Here is a 19,238-nt window from a genome sequence, read left to right as displayed (position 1 = left end):
CGGCCAATTATATTTTATTTTAGGAAGTGTTATTAGGAGCGGAGCAATAAAATCTCATTTCTCCCCTGTCTCTTTACCTATCTCTCAAATCCCTTGCTTACTCATCTTTCCTCTCCATAGGCGGCGGAACGGGGAGGGCACCGGGGCACCGTCCCCCCTTTGATTTTGGCATTTTAACATTAGCCCTATGGGCGTTGCATGGAAAGAATGGGACCAAAAGTTGGCAGTGCCCCCCCCCCCTTAATTGAAGGTGTTCCGCCGCTACTGTTCCTCTCTGTAGGTATCAGTCTCCTTGCCGTCCTCCCTGAAGTCTCTGCTAGTCTTCTCCTTCATACTTATCCTCCTTTCTCTCACCACCCCCTCTCTCTCTCAGTCCTTTCTCTCTCAGTCTCTCTTTCTCTCTCAGTCTTTCTTTCTCTCTCAGTCTCTCTTTCTCTCTCAGTCTCTCTTTCTCTCTCAGTCTCTCTTTCTCTCTCAGTCTCTCTTTCTCTCTCAGTCTCTCTTTCTCTCTCAGTCTCTCTTTCTCTCTCAGTCTCTCCTTCTCTCTCAGTCTCTCTTTCTCTCTCAGTCTCTCTTTCTCTCTCAGTCTCTCTTTTTCTCTCAGTCTCCCTTTCTCTCTCAGTCTCTCTTTCCCTCTCAGTCTCTCTTTCTCTCTCAGTCTCTCTCTCTCTCTCTCTCTCTCTCTCTCTCTCTCTCTCTCTCTCTCTCTCTCTCTCTCTCTCTCTCTCTCTCTCTCTACCCGTCCGTCTGTTCATCTCTTTGTCCGTCTCTCCGTCCGTCCGTCCGCCCTTCCGTCTCTCAGTCCGTCCATCCATCCGTCCGTTTCTCCATTCGTCCGTCCATCCGTCTCTCCGTATTAAAGAAAAGAACCATGCAAAGTTAGCCCTTTTACTAGTTTTACTGGCAAGGGCGATAATGTTCCCCTGAATGTCCTTATTGATCAGTAGGAGAATTTCTCTAGAGTTCTCGTAGATAATTTCTCTAGTTTCTGAAGAATTTTCGGGACCCATGCTCTTTTCATACTGGATGCAAATATATGCAAGGCACACATCCTCAACGCAAGACACCTTTTTCGGGACGAGAAATAGAATATCTTTGCCTAGGGTGATCGTTGGGCTGTAAAAGCTCCTGATTTATGCTCGTCTCAGCCCAAGCTACGGAACTGCTATTCCAGTTCAAAACCCATGTTAAAAAGTGAACTATTTCCTTTAACCTACTGGATAATGGATATTAATACATACTTTACGGTGCGTTCACTAAAGATTAACCGTGCGTTAATTCGAAGGTAGCCGTGCACCAATTTAAATTGGTGCACGCGCGTGCAGTGATGATTTTCTCGACTAAAGTTTTACGGAAGGGTCATTGACTTTCTCTAAGAATTTCCATAAAGGCCCATTTAGTGTCATGGACTAAGTTTAATTTTAATTTAAATTCGCACCATTAAGCATGTATTAATTAGTTTAACACATGGTTTCCGTGCATAAATGGTTTTAACGCACTCGTGGATGAAATGGAGCACTTGTGCGTTAATGCACTCGTTTCACTCGTGCATTAACGCACTCGTGCTCCAATCCACCCACGTCGTGCGTTAAAACCATTTACACACGGGAAACCATGTGTTAATATATATTGCCGAAAAATGGTAATGGGAAGATTCTGTCCCCCCCCCCCCCGGCGCGGGTTAAGTAGCAAAAGAAAGTATGGAAAAATATAGAAAAACGATATAACTTGCATGCATTTATTGCGAGCAATCACAAGCAGCAAAAGCATTCTCATGTGAGTGAAGTATAGAACTCTTGTCATGTAAGAAAGCAAAAAAAAACAAAAAAAAAAAAAACGCGTAGCTCATTTGCCTTTCTCCGATACAGCTGTCCTAAAAGTATGTCTCGTTTGCATACTTTCGCGCTCATACATCATTCACACATTTGTAGACAATGTGGGAAAAAGCCACTTACCTATCCCTTATCCCTAAAGCCGTACATAACATCGGCACTTAGCAATTAATTACACTTGTTTCTCACGTCAAACAGTTTCATTACATTTGTTTCTCACGTCAACCAGTTTTTATCAAATTTACACCAAACAGCAAATTTCCACAGCACAAACCATGTGAATGTACAGTCTCTCACAAAAGTACCGATACCCGGTAAATGTGAGGGGCGGTGAACCGCCGGCTAAACTCGCCACGCCCCCTTCCCCCCGCTATCGTCACCCATCCCCAGGTCAGGTGGTTCGGTGGCCCTCAAACTTGGCAGTCCTCCCTCGGTCGGGTTTGTTGACACCGCCGCACCGTGTATCGATACGAGACACTGAGCGCACTAATAACTCTTCAGTTTTCACAGGCGTCGTTCGAAAGGTAAAGGACATATGGTGCGTTCATTCTAACGATTCCGTAGAGCAGGGTACTCTGACAATTTGTTAGATCAGTCTGTCCTAGCGGATTGTATAGCAATGTCTTATACCAACGCCTTGGAAAAGTGTACCTATTCTATAAACTCGGTATGTACCATAATTAGGTTGCTGATATATTTCGACAAGCCGGGACTGGATAAAGCAACATTGACGATCATCTAACTGTGCATCTTATCCATAGTTTTATTCCCTAAGTCACACAATCTCTACAATTGCTCACATCATTTGAATGATTTTCACCGAACTATTACGTAATTGTTTCTCATCATATATGATACAGAAAACATATAAGCAAAAGCAGCATAGTAAGAACAAGCCGGCATTATGTTCGACCCCACCGTGTCCACCCGGTGCTGAGGGAGCGCAGCTTCACCAGCTCCCAGTTGGTGATGAAGCCCGGCCGACTGTCGCCCCATTTGTCCGTCATATTCTCGGATCCTTCCAATCCAAGGGTGAACAAGCCTGCCGGGCGGAGTATGTATGACGTCATTATACGTCTAGTAGTTTGGACTGGACTAAATTCTGCTATGGTGTATGTTTCAGCACCTTGCCTACAATGACATCCAGTCTGAAATGAGGATCACCCTGAAAAGGTATAACATAACCAAACCTATCCAAGTAATTTCGGACCATTTGTCTCCATTCATAGAGATGTTTCACATAAGCACTCTCATGTTGGATGCTACCAAGAAATGGAGCAGTATTACGTCACTGGATTGGCACGCTAGGATATCTGCACTTCGGGATAATATGACCTGCAAGTCCATGCCGCTAAATAGTGAGCGTGAGATACCTATATTTATTTGCATTCCGCTCACCTTTCTAAGTTATGGGTAGCAAGAAGCCAACGACCAAGCACTCAGGTGCAAAATTGGGGACATATTGTTACGTCAAATGGTCTATACTATCTGTTCATCGTCCTGCAACTGCAAGGTGCTACACCTGCTGTCATCCTGTGGGGAAATACGCTGGTGCTGCCACCTAGCTCATAGGTGCTGCCACCTGGTGTACTCACCGAGAATGATCACCGCTGATACCGCTGTAGGTGTCGGCGAGTCGTTATAAGTGATAATCCCATCTAGTATTTGGGGTCCCTCACAACCTTGATGTTGCCGGTATTAGACGGTTTGCTCAGTTTGTCATAAACGGCTGCTGTGGATAAGACAACGAAAAGAAAGGTTACACGGCATAACAACTCATACGCCTTGTTTTTAATGTGACGTTACATATAGGCCTACACTTCATTCCGTCGTAACCATCCTCAAGGTAGTCAAATCCTTATCCTCCCTCCTCCGCCACCTGTTCCGGGCTGGATAAACTTTATCCCCAAGGCCTTTATCTCGTGCGGGTAGCTCCCCTAGGAGCAGCTCGTAGCCGGGTGCGGTGGCTGTTATGGGGCTGGGTGGTCTGTCCATGTGATGGGCTCAGCCCCGGCGGGTCACCAGGGTGCCTGCCCAGACCAATGCCTCCCCATACCTAATTCCTATAATCTGTCCGGCTCTGAAATGTCTCGTTTGACCGAAAGAGCCTATTCCAACAAAAACAAAACAAGACATTACACATCATAAGTTCGGACTTCTGATGTGACGCCTCAAATGGCACAAACAGCACAAGACCGGTTGCGTGCCCGATGTTCCATGCAGTAACTACGAGTATATAAATGCAGAAGTACGACCGTAACCGGAATTCACATGACTAGCAGTTGCCATCACACACTTGCACGCTATACACACATACCTTATACACAGAGTTGCACAAATAAACAGTGAAGACCACAGTAAGGTGAACATGCCAATAACATCAATTCATACCACACACCGTGTCAGAGCTCAAGCCATACCAATTAACTACCTAAATACGAGTGACGTCATCTTACTATACTAGCTAACCCATCCTATCAATAAAGTGCTTGGAATTGTCCATGCTCGAACAACCATTCACGCCACAGATGAGGTTATACTCATATACATATGAATGGCATCACTATCAGTTTTATCAGTTGTGGCGTCATATCAGCGTTATGTGTTCATCTCCACCCGTTGAGAGAGTGTACGACAGCGACTCCGAGAGGCCGATGGCTCCGAGCCGTCTGTTGTGGGACTGATCAGAGGCGCTGGGCGGCGCCGTCACTTACTTAGGACCTGGAACTCCAGTGTCCTCGGTGTGCCGTCATCGCTTTTCCCCAGGTCTGCCCGGACCAGGGCGTCCAGGACCGTCTGACTGAGCTCCTCCCCTGTTGCGTAAAAGAGCAGCTTCTTCAGTCTCCGACAGGCAACCACCAGTCTGTGACAGAACAGGACACAGGCCAGTCAGCAACACCAGCCGACCGACCGGCCGTCTGGAGGGGACATGTCCGGTCTCCACAGGGCCAGTTCATGTCAGGTCCGGTCCGGCTGGGGTTCGGCGTTCGGGTCCGGTCTGAAGACTAGGGTCGATGCGGTAGATAGCGTGCTAGCTGGTGTTAGTTTACGTGCATAATACCTATGTATGGCTATAGCCATATGCATTGTGCACGTAATCCATACACCCATTAGATCAATGTAATATGTATACCGATTCCTATGATACAACAAAATGCTTGGCTATAAACATTTATACAAAACATGTTTTGATTATAGCCACAATACACAGCCCTAACATACAAATAGACCATACATGCTTGTTTGCATTGTATTGTATTGTATTGTATTGTATTGTATTGTATTGTACTGCATTGAGCAATCATGAGCGATCCACATTCTCAAAGTGCGTGGCGATTACAGCTCAATTGGTCTGATCTGGGTCTGACCTGGTCTGGGTCTGGGTCTGGGTCTGGTCTGGGTCTGGGTCTGGGTCTGGTCTGGGTCTGGGTCTGGGTCTGTTCTGGGTCTGGTCTGGGTCTGGTCTGGGTCTGGTCTGGATGTACAGCTGACTGACCTGCTGACCGCTGTGACCGGTACATCCGTACAGAGTACACTGGGCGTTCCCAGCTGTATTGTATTCAGCTGGGAGCAGCCGTGGAGGGCGGCCAGTGAGGCGTCAGTGATGGCGCCGGACAGAGTGCCGTCAAGTGTGACGTCCTCCAGGCCGGTGAGGGCGGACAGCAGCCTCTGTAAGGCCCCGGCAGTGACACGCGGGCAGTCTGGGAAACACAGACACATACAGACATGGTAGGTGAATGGTGTGGGAAATGACCGACATTATGCATATTAGCGTGTTGCGCATATGGCGCAATACATCATCGGCCTAGTCAATAGCATTGTGAGTGAAATGCCAGCTTTACATACCTGGCGAGTTATTGTGATGTTTATCACTTGTACATGTGTCCCCATAAATGGCATCACACCACTCCGCATGTACTCAGCATGAGTGGCATCATACCCGTCGGGCGTCGACATACCCGTCGTCGGTGGAATTCACCCGTCTCAACATACTACACATACACACATACAAACATATACACATTGGTGACGTCATTGCCAATACTGTACATAGTCTGTGGTTCTCCTCTACTAGTACGGTGTAACAATGCATCGTTACTCTGTATGTTCATCATTATATCTAACCATTCATATCTATCAATGCCCTGTTTGGCCACTGCTGCTCACCATGGATGACTTCAGAAATATAGCACAATATGTAATCGACACAGCCAATACAAGAGAAAGACTGTAAGTGAAACGGCATATTCAAATAACCACTCCTGATATTGTCATATACACCACTGTCATCACACCACTATGACGTACCCCCCATGACCTGTCCCATGCACATGTCTCCGGTTCACCTGTGCTGGGACGGTGTTACCATGCACAACTACTCGGTGTCATCACTATACCTAACCACTCATACCGATAACCTGTCCGTGCCACCACCACTCACTGAACATATTCAGCCCGGTAACCCGTGGTCCCAGCTCCTTGGCCAGCTGGTTGATGACGTCATCTCCCGCCTGCTTTATGACGACCGTCAGCCCATGGTCGGGTTGTCTTCCCGCCCCCAGTGTCAGCGGCTCCCCCGTCACCCCCGGTCCTGTCGGAGAGAGAGAGAGAGCTGTGTCAGCTGACTGCGGTCGGACGGAACTGCCGCCGGGTCGGGAGGCCGCTGATACTATGGTGTCAAACACGGATATAGGCGACACTGACGGTTGACATAGCCGATTCGGCACTGCTGAGTAGTTATATGGTGCCTGTGCCCATTCTTACTTATTGTGCATAACTCGAGCCCTGGTGGAGTGTTTATAACGCAACCTGGTGGAGGTGGTGGTGGTGGTGGGGGGGGGGGGGGGCGAGGCTATTTATTGTCCCCCCCCCTCGTATGTCCGAAAATACTGGACAGATCCGCAAAATTCGAACGGCATTTGAAAGCCTTGTCAAATTTGGCACGGAAAATTCAATTTCATTGACCTCTGTGTCACTGATGACGTCACTGGTCAGGTCAAAGATAAAATGTTTTGCCGGTCACGGGTCTTCTAGGGAATGCGCTATAACATCGAGTAAAACGCATTTTGTCGAAAATTAGCGATAGGGCGTAAGCTGCCTAGTACCTATGTTGCTATTACAGGTCGCTTATAATACCACCAAGTCAGGTCACGGGTCAGGTCACTAAGGGTCAGCAGGTCAGCACATGAACCCAATTTTACTAGGGCTGTGTGATGCATGTTTTATGGCCAATTTTTCATTTAACCCGCGCACCGACGGGGGGCGCGAAATTTGGTATGACTATAACCTCATCAATTTTACACATGGTGTGCAAGTTTGAACTTCCTACCTTTTAAGGTCAGGTCACCAGGTCACTTTGAATGACCCAACCTCAAGTCACTTTTTTGCAACTTTGTCACCGTGCCACAGCTACAGTAGATGTCGGAGGCCTTTGAAAGTCGCAGGATATTATTAGGTCATTAGTAGCTACAATTTGTATATCTCGGAACTTTGATATCGGTGACCTAAGGTCAGGTCAATTTCGCGACCTCCCCATTATAAGTCAATGGGGGAAAAATAAACTCCCTGTTTTTACCACTAAAACGGGTCGGAATGGCCCCATATACTTTACATGACTTCATATACGATCAACCTTCACTACCTTGAGGTCTGTTTTGCTGTTGGGCAGCTGTGAGGTCATGTGACGTCATCAAAGGTCACCAGCGGTTTTTTGCCAATAACTCCGTACAGGAACAAGATACAGACGCGTGGATGGTCTCATTGTGTTCAGCTCGTCAAGACGCATCGAATGATATACATGATGACCTCGAGGTCACGTGACCTGAGGTCAACCTTTGACCTTGACCTTTCGAGGTCAACATATATATCATTCGATGCGGATTGACGAGAGGATCACGATGATGCCCTTAGTTTGTTCCTATCTTGACTAATTCGAAAGTTATTCGAGAAAAACTCTCTCCATATCTAGCGCCGCCATTTTGACTTTTTCGACCCCTGTGACGTCATCTTTGACCTGACCTGAAAATGACCTTAGTAAAAATTGTAGATCTTGGCCGTGCGTATCCGATGCCGTTTACCGCTTGTCGCTATCTTGCATCGTTCTCGAGATCTCAGGGGGGGGGGCGGTCATCCGCCCCCCCGTCGGTGCGAAGTTGGCGCAGACCCCCGTCGGTGCGCGGGTTAAAAATTCAATGACGTTGGTTGTAAGACCATCAGTCGAACGGATTATGTCACTTCCTGGTGGAGGTCAGGTCAAGGTGGTGGAGGTCAGGTCTAACCTTCCATCAGAACAAAAACTCGACATACTCCTCCACGGTAAATCCACCAGCACAGAGGACGGTCGGCGCGTCGCCGAGTGCTTCCAGAGCTACATTGAAAGATCCCTCACCATCAGGAATTCGGCGGCGGCTGGCGGCGGCGGTGCCAGCGGCCCTTTCTTGCGGACACCGCCAGTGATTTACCTCAGAGGCGGCAGCATTACTTTAGTTACTTATGTTTTATACGTAACTTAGTTGATACCAATAGTTGTTGATAGTTGATACTTTGTACCTTGTAAGTGTATTTACTTTCATTGTATTTTTCTTGTTTTTCATTGTATTGCTCTTGTTCACCAGATCTTGATGTGACTGACGTGTGAATGAGCCAGTGTGTGTGAGGGAGAGGTGCCACGAAATAAGCTGAAAAGCTTTTGCACCGATCCCAGACTGTATAGTGTATAATGTCTTAACCCGCACCCTGATGGGGTCTGCCGAGCAACGCGGTCTGATGGGGGGGGGGGCATTTTGACCCCCCTAAGATCTCGAGAACCACGCAACATAGCGACAAGCGGCAAACGGCGTTGAATAGCCCCAACGAGGAACTACCTTGTGAGTTTGTGACCCAATTTCATTGACCTTGGTCTAACCGATGACATCACAGGTCAGGTGAAAGGTCGAATTTTCACCGTTTACAGGCATTTCAAGAAATGCGTTGTAAAATCGAGTAATTGAAAATCAACGATGGGGAAATGTTCATCAAACACATATTTTGCTATTTGAGGTCACTGATACCAGGTCAGGTCATAGAGGTCAGGTCACTGAGGGTCACCAATTAAAAATATCATGTGATGCATGTTTTATGGTCCATTTTATATGCCAAATGCGATTATGTGGGACAGGCAGCCCTTGTGGTCAATTGAGATTATGTTTTGGTGAAGATCAGGTCATTGTCAGGTCAAGATCAGGTCAAATTAGGTCAAATTTCAAAGTTGATATTTTTGCATAAAATGTGTATCGATTCGATGCAGCTCGTCACGAGGAGTTCAATGGTGGTCTTTGTTTTGCGTAACGTGGTCTAAAATTGATAAAATTGAGTTAAAAATTGACGTCATCAATTTGGAACCGTTTTTTTCGCTATAACTTGGCCAAAAAAGGAGGTATCGATCTAAAATTTGGTATGTGGATAGAACGCGGTTAAGACTATCACGTACATTCCGGTTTCTTCGAATTTCAAAAAACTTTTTAGATTTTTTAGGCTATTAAATTCAAAAAATCTATTTTTTAATTTTTGGGGGTCAAAATCAACTAAAATTCAAAAATATGAGATAATACCTAGTTTTTTAGTCCTGTTAATTCTACACCTTTTATGTCTGAAACATTTTTCTGTATCTCTAAAGCTGTAGGCCTGACAGCTCTTCCCGCGAATCCTTTTTTGGGTCAAAAATGGCAGAAACGACGTCACTCCGACGTCATTAGCGGCCAACCTATCATAGCCTTTGGAGAAAATTTTGGTCACAATGTGCAATAGCTATTCACGGGAGGGTACTGAAAGTTTGGTGACAATCGGCGCAGCGGTTCTGGAGATATATCGAAAAAACTGAAGGGAGGGGGGGGGGGGCAAAAAATGCCCCCCCCCCCCCCGCCACCGCCTGGAAGGTTAAGCGTTTTTCTGAATCTTCAAAGCTATAGGCCTGACAGCTCTTCCCGCGAAACCTTTTTTGGGTCGAAAACGGCAGATTATGGTATCACTCTGACGCCAACTGCGGCCAACCTATCATAGTCTGTGAAAAAATGTTTGGTCACAATGTGTAAACTTGATGCCCGGGAGGGTACTGAAAGTTTGGTGACGATCGGCGCCGCGGTTCTGGAGATATATCGAAAAGTCTGGGGGAAAAATAGCCCCCCATCTGGGCGCGGGTTAACCCTCGCCCGCACATGGGGGGGTGGTTGCCACCCCCCAGGTAGTCTTTCTGCTCTGCACTCAACATTTTTAAAGCTAGAAGGCTGATTTTTCGTATAGCTGCTCCTCTATCCTTTCTTGATGTCCACTGAAAATTTCAAGTTTCTGTGACCTTTGGTTTCGGAGATATGACCTTGTTTTTCAGGTCATGTCATGACCCAAATGGCCAATTCTCGACATCTTGCGTTGGCTATGGGCCTTGTGAGCTTTTGACACCTTGATTTCGGCCTTTTTTACCAGTCTTACCTCCCACCCATCATGGAACATGTTGTTCGACGATGCACAGATGTCAAGGTCAAGGTCAAGGTCAACCTAGGTCATCTAAGATAATTGCGTTTTAGGCAAGCGGAATTTACTTTTTGTGAAGTTTTTTGACTGCATTTTTGGTAAAAGCGTCTCAGATCATGATTTCATGTAATATGGACACATAAACAATCGGTGCACACATCAGTATACACACAGACACACACAGACATACAAACACATATAATTGACCTTGACCTAACTTGACCTGAAATGACCTCAGCAGCAAAAACCTGGTCGGGTAGTGTGAGAAAGAGGTTCTAGCTGGCTTGGCACCAGAAAACGGCATCGTTATCGGTATATGATAAGCAGCGCACTTGATATCCAACGGTGACCCAAAACAGCAACATTTTTTAGTTTGACCTGACCTGGAAGGTCAACGACTGACCTGAGAAGGTAAAACTGGGTATCATTGAATTCGTCTCTTCCCAAAGAATCTTTTTGGTCTTTACCGCTAAGCTCTATCTCCAACAGGAACGAAATGGCGCGGGGGGGTGGCAACCACCCCCCCCCCCCCATGTGCGTTCTAGGATGGGAAAATGGCATGTGCGGGCGAGGGTTAAGGGGACTATCCCACCTTCTAAAATGTTGTTAAAACCAGTTAAATTGTGCCCGACTTTATAGATTGGATGACCAGGAACACGGTTCTGGCATTTATTTTTCATTAAACATCTTAGGCTTCCCATATTCCAAACACAAACTTTCAAATATGTGACGTCACAGCCCAAAATTACCTCCTTCCCCAGGCCACATTACTGTCATAAAGCTGATTCTTTTTACTCTGTAGGCACCACAACAAAGTTCAGACCAAGTTTTAAGCGATTTTTCAACGAACAACCCCATTTAAATCAGAATGACTAAACGAGGTGACGTCACACTAACGGTCGCTCCATGTTGAAGATAAGGCCTTGTACAAGGCCCATTTTCAAATGAAGGGAACGCATTTCTTCAACACCAAGAGGCCGCGGGGGTTGCAACCTAGATAGATAGTGGTTTCTGAACCTCGCCGCAAACTTGGCTATCTCAACTCAAACCCCATGTTAAAGGTGGGATAGTCCCTTTAACCCTCGCTGGCCGAGGAGGGGGGAGGGGCGGGTGCCGCCCCCATAGGTTTTCCGTTATTGCTCCGAACACGCCGGCGATAGAGAGCTGAAACTAAGCATACCTGATCTTTGATTCAAGCCGGATTTTCTGACCCAACCGCATTTTCGGGTCAGACGTCACTGACCTATGACGTCATTACGAGCGAGCGAGCGCAGCGAGCGAAGCGAGTCTTTTCAATATAACGGAAAAATCTCAGTATGAGCGGCCCGGCCCGGCCCGGCCCGGCCCGGCCCGGCCCGGCCCGGCCCGGCCCGGCCTGTAACGCTTTTGAGAGGCTTATATCTCAGCAACCGCTGGACCGATTGGCCTGCGGTCTTTTTTGCTGGGTAGCCCCATCCCTTCTACCCCGTAATTGACTACTTTGGATAATTCTCAGTGACCGTCGTGGCACGTGCCACGTGAAAAGCCAAGGGTGTTCAAGCTGTTTTGCAAAAGTAGTGATTTTGAGAGGCTCATATCTCAGCAGCCGCTTGGGCGATTGACTTGCGGTAATTTTTGTAGGGTAGCTGCATCCTTTCTACCAAAAATAGGATACTCTCGATGCATGTGGGTCACCCCCAGTGCACGTGCAAAATACAACAATAAGAGGTGTCAAATTTGTTCCCATTTTAATAACTCGGTAATTACTGGGGCGATTTCGCTGAACCTTGGCATGCAGGTAGGCACCCACCAGGCAATGCATTCCCATGTGTTGCGGTTAAGGTGCTACTGCACGTGCGCACGTGCAGGGGGCGCTTCCAGATCTCGAGAACGGCTGGGCCGATTGCGCTCAAATTTGGTACACGGTTGGAGACCGGTTCGTAGGGTGCCGTGCAAAAGTCAGTTTGGACCCCGTTTGCACGTGCGCACGTGCAGAATGCCGCTTCCAGATCTCAGGAACGGCTGGGCCGATCGCGTTCAAATTTGGTACACTGCTAGCGACCGGTTAGAAGGGTGCTTTGCGCAAGCCCGTTGGAAGTACCCTCTCGCCCTTCCGCACGTGCAGGGCTCACTATCTCGCTCGCTCGTTCTTCGCCCAAAAGGCGTTTTACTGGTAAGTGTATCTCTGCACGGTCTACATATAGATGTCGCAACTTCGCAACGCCCTCACTGCCAGAGGAGCTTTCACAGGGAAATGAAACTTGGAGGACCTACTATGCATTAGGAGTCTCACAACTTTTATGTGTCGTATTTTTCCTAAAGGTCATAGGTCAGGTCATTTTCGTGACCTCACCATTATGAGTCAATGGGGAAAAATGAAAATGCTATTATCACGCGCACTGCAGGGGGGGGTTGTTTTCAACCCCCCCCCCCTGTGGTTTTTCGCAAATCGCGAGAAAACGGCGGCGCGTAGCGCCGCCAAATTTTGCATACCTGTTCTCCCAACTTTTGCACACCTTGAGTAAAAATTTTGACCCCAGGTGACCTATGGTCAGGTCACCAGGTCAGGTCAAGTGACCCTACCTCGAAACGTAAATTTAGAAGTTTGCAATCCCACCAAGCCCACAGTTGTTGAGATATGATCTTGAAACCCACAGGAAATAGTAAAGTCATCACGAGCTACAACTTGTATATCTCGGAATTTTTATATCGATGACCTAAGGTCAGGTCATTTTTGCGACCGGCCCATTATAAGTCAATGGGAGAAATTTCAACTTACTCTGAATGCCATCCTATGACTTCAATACGCTCAGGATCATAGTATTACAGGTCCCTGTTGGTGATTTCACCGAAACATATCACTTATGACCTTTGGAAGGTGATCTCCAGGTCATCTTAGGTCACCTGAGGTCACCAGCGGTTTTTCTTCAATAACTTGAGATTGAATAGAGATAGAGACTCCGTTCGACGTTTATCGTGTTTTTCTCGTCAATGCGGATCGAATGATATGCAACATGACCTATTTCGGTCAGGTCATGACCTTGACCTGAGGTCAAATTTTCAACTTGACCTTTCGAGGTCATATTATATATCATTCGATGCGCCTTGACGAGCTAAGAACGATGGCGTTCGAATCGATCCTCTGTCTTGTGTGCAAGACAAGTTATTCAAGAAAAACTACCGCAAAATTCCTGTTGTGAAAATCGTAACATTTTGTCTTCGGTGACCTCTGGTGACCTCGTTTTTGACCTGACCCAAAAATGATCTTTGTATTTCTTGTAGATCTCATCTCAACCTAACCAACGCCGTTTACCGCTTGTCGCTACGTTGCGCCGTTTTCGAGATCTCAGGGGGGGTTGTTTTCAACCCCCCCCCCCTGCAGTTCGTGTTCGGCTCAGACCCGCTGCAGTGCGCGTGTTATGGCGCCGGGAACGATCTCCAACTATCTCAAACACACACAATCGTGATTTCATGCACTCCTTGCAAGTTTCGATGCGTTACTTTTGCAATGTTGACCTTGCGTGACGTCATTTATGACGTTGTTAGGGTCATATTAGCTCTTCGTCGAAAACTCCCGATCAAATTAAGCCAGCGAGTCGCAAAAGCCACCAATGGACTCAGGACGACCTGCCAAATCAAATTATATGCGACATGGCCTCCTTCGATCAATGGTGTGGCCTGGGGGCGCTGACCTGACCATGACCCGAGGTCAACACCCTAAGTTGACCTCATCCAAACAAAAATATATCATTCGACGCGCCTGAGCGAAACGAACACCATGCTGCCAAAATCGCGGTTCTGCGGCCGTTTTTTGCGAAGCTATTAACCAAATACGGAACCGTACCTTAGGGCACTCGCCCTGACCTCAGAGGTCACCGGTTGACCTAGGACCTCAAAATCGGGTATCAGTATCTGCGTCTCGTAACGGCGCACACGCTCGTTTTCTACGCCACGCCCTAGCTCCACCAGGGGCGAAACGGCAAGGGGGCCATTCGTAGTTCGTACCCCTCGGCCGGCGCGTATGTAGAAAACCAATAGGTACGGCGAGGGTTAACCCTCGCCCGTATTGGTGTTTTTCAAGCCGGGAACGTAAAGGGGGGGGGGGGTCCGTTGGACCCCCTCCTTGCCGTTTCGCCCCTGATCGAGCTAGAGTTTCGCAGAAAAAAACGAGCGTGTTGCCCGTGACGAGAGGAAGCCGATGATACACAATCTTAAGGTCCTAGGTCATCGGTTGACCTTCCAGGACCTTCAAAGTCATTGACCCAAAAGTCGGGAAATGGGGACCTGTTAGAAGGTCGTAAAGCGTGGCTGCTGTGGGTTTTTCGGGGTGCTGATCACGAATATCATGTTAGTTTTGATCACAGATGATGTTTTCATTCATTTAGGCCAGGTCGGGTCAGGTCAGGTCAGGTCAACCAGTAAGGGTATTCGTAGTAGGTGGCAACCGCCTCTGACAGCTTCGTAACATGTTACGAAGGCACCAAAACTACTTCTTAAATGTTCATATGGTTACTAAATTCGAATTCAGCTCCTAAAACTGGCCTAGAAACATGTTTAACTCGAAAAAGTGAACCGAGGTCATCAAAGGTCAATGACCTAACCTGACCTTCCGGTGACCTTGACAACCACCCTAATGCATGGGAGCAACATCATATTTCATGTTTGAACGCTTAAAACCACGAAAAGACAGCAAACGCGCGGCTAATGCGAGCCGACATACGCCGAATCGCGATTCCGGCCAAACATGGTCTTGAAAAGTAGGTCACATGTCAAAGGTCATTAAGGTCAGGGTCATGAAAATTTCAGGGTAGGTGCAAAATTGATTAACGCGAGGGTACTGAAAGTTTCGTCGTGATCGGCCGCTTTTACGCGAGTAATTCGCGAAAAACCGAGGGGGAGAGTCCGTTCGACCCCCCCCCCCCTATACGGGCGAGGGTTAAGGCCGCCCCACACTGGACCTCGCATGCGGGTTGCGAGTTTTTGGGTTTTCGGGTTTCTTCAAAATCAAATGATACAATCTAAGCTGAGTGACCCACACTACCATCTAACAAGCGAGTCTGCATGTTTTTAGCTTGCGAGCGACCTTGCATCACATTCAAAAAGGTGATTTTGAGTCAACTTTCGGTTTTCCTCGCTGCGAGGTCTGCGAGTTCTGCGAGGTTTGCGGGTTTTTCGTTGGAGCCGAATTTTGGTTCGTTGCGCTGGTATTGCGACTATATGTAAGTTTCTGAAGGTGCACCGGCTTCACTGCATTCATAAAGTTACCATAAGGGAACGGTCTAATCACTCTATGAATTAGTATTATGCCCGCAAACTCAAAAACCGCAAACTCGCAACCCGCATGCGAGTTCCAGTGTGGGGCGGCCTTTAAGGTACGTACGGCTCCGTTTATGGTGTATAACTTCGTAAAAAAAAACGGCCATAGAGTCACGATTTTGGCAGCATCGTGTTTGTCTCGCTCAAGCGCGTCGAATGATATACTTTTTGTTTGGGTTAGGTCAACTTAGGGTGTTAAACTCGGGTCACGGTCAGGTCAGCGCCCCCCAGGTCACGAAATTGGTCAAAAGAGGTCATGTCGCATATCATTGATTCGGCAGGTCTTCCTGAGTCCATTGGTGGCTTTCCCGACTGGCTAGCTCAATTTGATCGGGAGTTATTGACGAAAAACTATTATGACCCTAATGACGTCATAAATGACGTCACGCAAGGTCAGCATTGCAAAAGTGGGTTATCGAACCTTGCAAGGAGTGCATGAAATCACGATTTTGTGTGCTTGAGATAGTTGGAGATCGTTCCCGGCGCTAGAATGGCAGTTTTCATTTTTCCCCATTGACTTATAATGGTGACGTCACGAAAATGGCCTGACCTCATATCACCTTTAGGAAAAATCCGAGATATACAAGTTGCGAGACTCCTAATGAATACTAAATCCTATAAGTTTCATTTCCCTGTGAACGCTCTTCTGGCATTGAGGGCGTTGCGAAGTTGCGACAAGTGAAGACCGTGCAGAGGTTCACTTATGACATGACCTGAACCGAAAATGCGGTTGATGTCAAAACATCTGGCTTGAATCAAAGGTCAGGTATGCCAAGTTTCAGCTCTCTATCTCTGGCGGGTTTGCACCTATCGCGAAAAAAGCTGAAGAGTTAGAGGGGAAGGGGGCGGCACCCGCCCTCCCCCTCTCAGCCGGCGAGGGTTAACCATACGCAAATCCGCATTTGTAATGCTCTACTCTGTTTCCCCCAGTCAAAAGTGATATTAGCCGTTTTCGCGACGGCCATCTGGTACACATTTGGTGCACATCTGGTACAGATTAGGTGCAGATTTGGTCAAATCAGGTTCAGTGTGTCTCTTAGTAGCTATCAGCTAGGGTTGCACTAGTTGCTTATATGCCTGCTTTGTCATATTATCAGAGAGCATCATCTATTAACCCTCGCATGTGTGCGGCGTTTTCCAGCTTCTAATGTGTAGGGGGGGGGGGGTCGGTTGGACCCCCCCCTTGCCGTTTGGCCCCTGATCGAGCTAGAGCTTCGCGGAAAAAACGAGCGTGTTGCCCGTGACGAGAGGAAGCCGATGATACCCAATTTTAAGGTCCTAGGTCATTGGTTGACCTTCCAGGTCAGGTCAATGACCCAAAGTCGGGAAAATCGGGACCTATTAGAAAGTCGTAAAGTGTGGCTGCTAAGGGGTTTTTCGGGGTGCTGATCACGAAAATCGTGTTAGTTTTGATCACAGATGATGTCTTAAAGCATTTAGACCAGGTCGGGTCAGGTCAGGTCAGGTCAATCAGTAGGCGTCGTGACGGGTATTCGTAGTACGTGTCAACCGCCTCTGACAGCTTCGTAACATGTTACGAAGGCACCAAAACTACTTCGTAAATGTTCAAATGGTTGCTAAATTCGAATTCAGCTCCAAAAACTAGCCTAGAAACATGTAAAACTCGAAAAAGTGAACCGAGGTCACCCGAGGTCACCAAAGGTCAATGACCTGACCTGACCTTCAGGTGACCTTGACACCCACCCTAATGCATGGGAGCAGCATCAAATCACATGTTTGAACGTTTGAAACCACGAAAAGCTTGCAAACGCGCGGCTAATGCGAGCCGACGTACGCCGAATCGCGATTCCGGCCAAACATGGTCTCGGAAAAGAGGTCACAGGTCAAAGGTCATTTGGGTCAGGGTCATGAAATTTTCAGGGTAGGTGTCAAATTAATGAATGCGAGGGTACTGAAAGTTTCGTCGCGATCGGCCGCTTTTTACGCGAGTTATTCGCGAAAAACCATGGGGGGGGTCCATCCGACCCCCCCTACACATGCGAGGGTTAAAACACTGAAATAAATTCATAAAATTAAGATATTTGCTGTAAAAGAAATTAGGTGCAGATTTGGTCAAATCAGGTGCATTCGCCGGATAGCCCGTCGTGAAAACGGCTATTACTTGGTTCGCCCACAATAGGTATCTCACCGAAGGCGTAGAGCGTTCGCAATGACGGCGGCAGGAGCCTCAGCCATCGTCCCGTCGAGTCAGGAGGCACTGACAGCACAAGCTCCTCCAAAGCCGTGTAGGCCTCCAGGCCCCGGAGTGCCGTCTCCAGCTGCTCCTCGCTGAGGCCCGGTCGAATTGTGTGCGTCTTCACATTCGCTATTCGCATTGCCTCCACCAATGCTCCGACGTCACTAGTCGCCGATGGCTATGGAAGTAACGGAAGTTAGCAGGGGGATTGAGCGGGGATTCAGTAGGGTCCCTGCGATTTCGCTGAAAATGTGTTTGTGGGTGCGACAGCCGACACTATCACACCTTCCTTTGTACAAAACGCGGGGAATCGTATTGGGGGATAGGGGGCATAAATCTTGAAAACGAGATGCCCTCCGGGTACAACCGACGAACGCTGGAAAATCAATTATTTCTAGGAATTCTAGCTATCAAAACGGCTCCCATTGTACGTACGTCATTCGAAAGAGAAAATGTCCTTGATGGGAAAGGACCCAATTTATGTTTTGTACTTTTAACCCGCGCCCCGCTGGGGGGGGGGCAGAATCTGCCCCCCCTCCCGTTTTTCGCCAATAACTTCTAAACGCGTTACGCCAGCGACGTCAAACTTTCAGTACCTTATCATACATCAATTTGACACGTTCCCTGAAAATTTGAGCGAAATCCGTCGGAAAATTTTTGAGAAATTGACGTTTTAGTGACGTCATGTTCGCCATTTTCGCCTCAAAAACGGCAAAATTTCAAACGCCACTAACATCTTCATTTTTAAAGGAATCAAGACGTAACAAAAAAGGTTATACGTGATTCTACTTTGTCTATCAAATGGCAATCTCGGTTTTTGAAAATTTTGGATTTTGGCCAAAATTTTTTCCAAAAAACTGACTTTTTTGGGAAAATATTTATAAAATCCAAAATTTTGAGTATATCGAAAAAACCGGAATATATGTCAAAGAAGTGGTCTATGTGCACCTGCATACCAATTTTTAGAAGAATCGGTTCAAAAATGTGGGAGTTATTCAAAATTTTATGACGTCACGACACACAAAAATTTTGAAAAATGATTTTTTTGGAAGTTCTAGACCTCGTACGGAAACAAAAATAGCACCATTCGATTTGCCGTGAAAAACTGCATCGGATAGACACCTTTTTAGACCTTAACAACCAACTTCAAAATTTGACCTCACTGACCTGACCTTGACCTGACCTCGACCTGAAATTCATCCAGAGGTGGTCCATATCACTTATTGAGTGTGCCTATTGAATTCCATGAGTAAAATGACCCATAAAACATGTGTCGCACATGCCCTTTTCTATATTTTGTTTTGGTGATCTGACCTGACCTGACCTGACCTGACCTTGACCTTTGAATGACATTGTGTGCAACGAATATTGTCTTGGTAGTCTAAGAACACGTTTTGGGCAATCAGTCT

The 19,238-nt window shown here is 47.2% G+C and overlaps 1 protein-coding gene across 1 annotated transcript; it reads right to left on the bottom strand.

Moving 5' to 3' along the window:
- Positions 1–1,724: 1,724 nt before the first annotated feature.
- LOC122393301 lies at positions 1,725–18,002 on the bottom strand. Its single transcript, XM_043389200.1, has 6 exons — positions 17,782–18,002; positions 6,274–6,423; positions 5,329–5,533; positions 4,547–4,695; positions 3,428–3,564; positions 1,725–2,874 (listed from the first exon to the last, which is right to left on the bottom strand). The coding sequence occupies exons 1-5, from the start codon at positions 17,966–17,968 to the stop codon at positions 3,491–3,493; spliced, it is 765 nt and encodes a 254-aa protein (XP_043245135.1). The 5' UTR covers positions 17,969–18,002; the 3' UTR covers positions 1,725–2,874; positions 3,428–3,490.
- Between the last annotated feature and the right edge of the window lie 1,236 nt (positions 18,003–19,238).

Source organism: Amphibalanus amphitrite, unplaced genomic scaffold, assembly GCF_019059575.1.
Source record: "Amphibalanus amphitrite isolate SeventyFive unplaced genomic scaffold, NRLGWU_Aamphi_draft 000529F_arrow, whole genome shotgun sequence".
NCBI classification, from domain to species: domain Eukaryota; kingdom Metazoa; phylum Arthropoda; class Thecostraca; order Balanomorpha; family Balanidae; genus Amphibalanus; species Amphibalanus amphitrite.
Note: the sequence above shows the minus strand (reverse complement) of the source record. Positions and strands in the feature narration are given on the sequence as shown.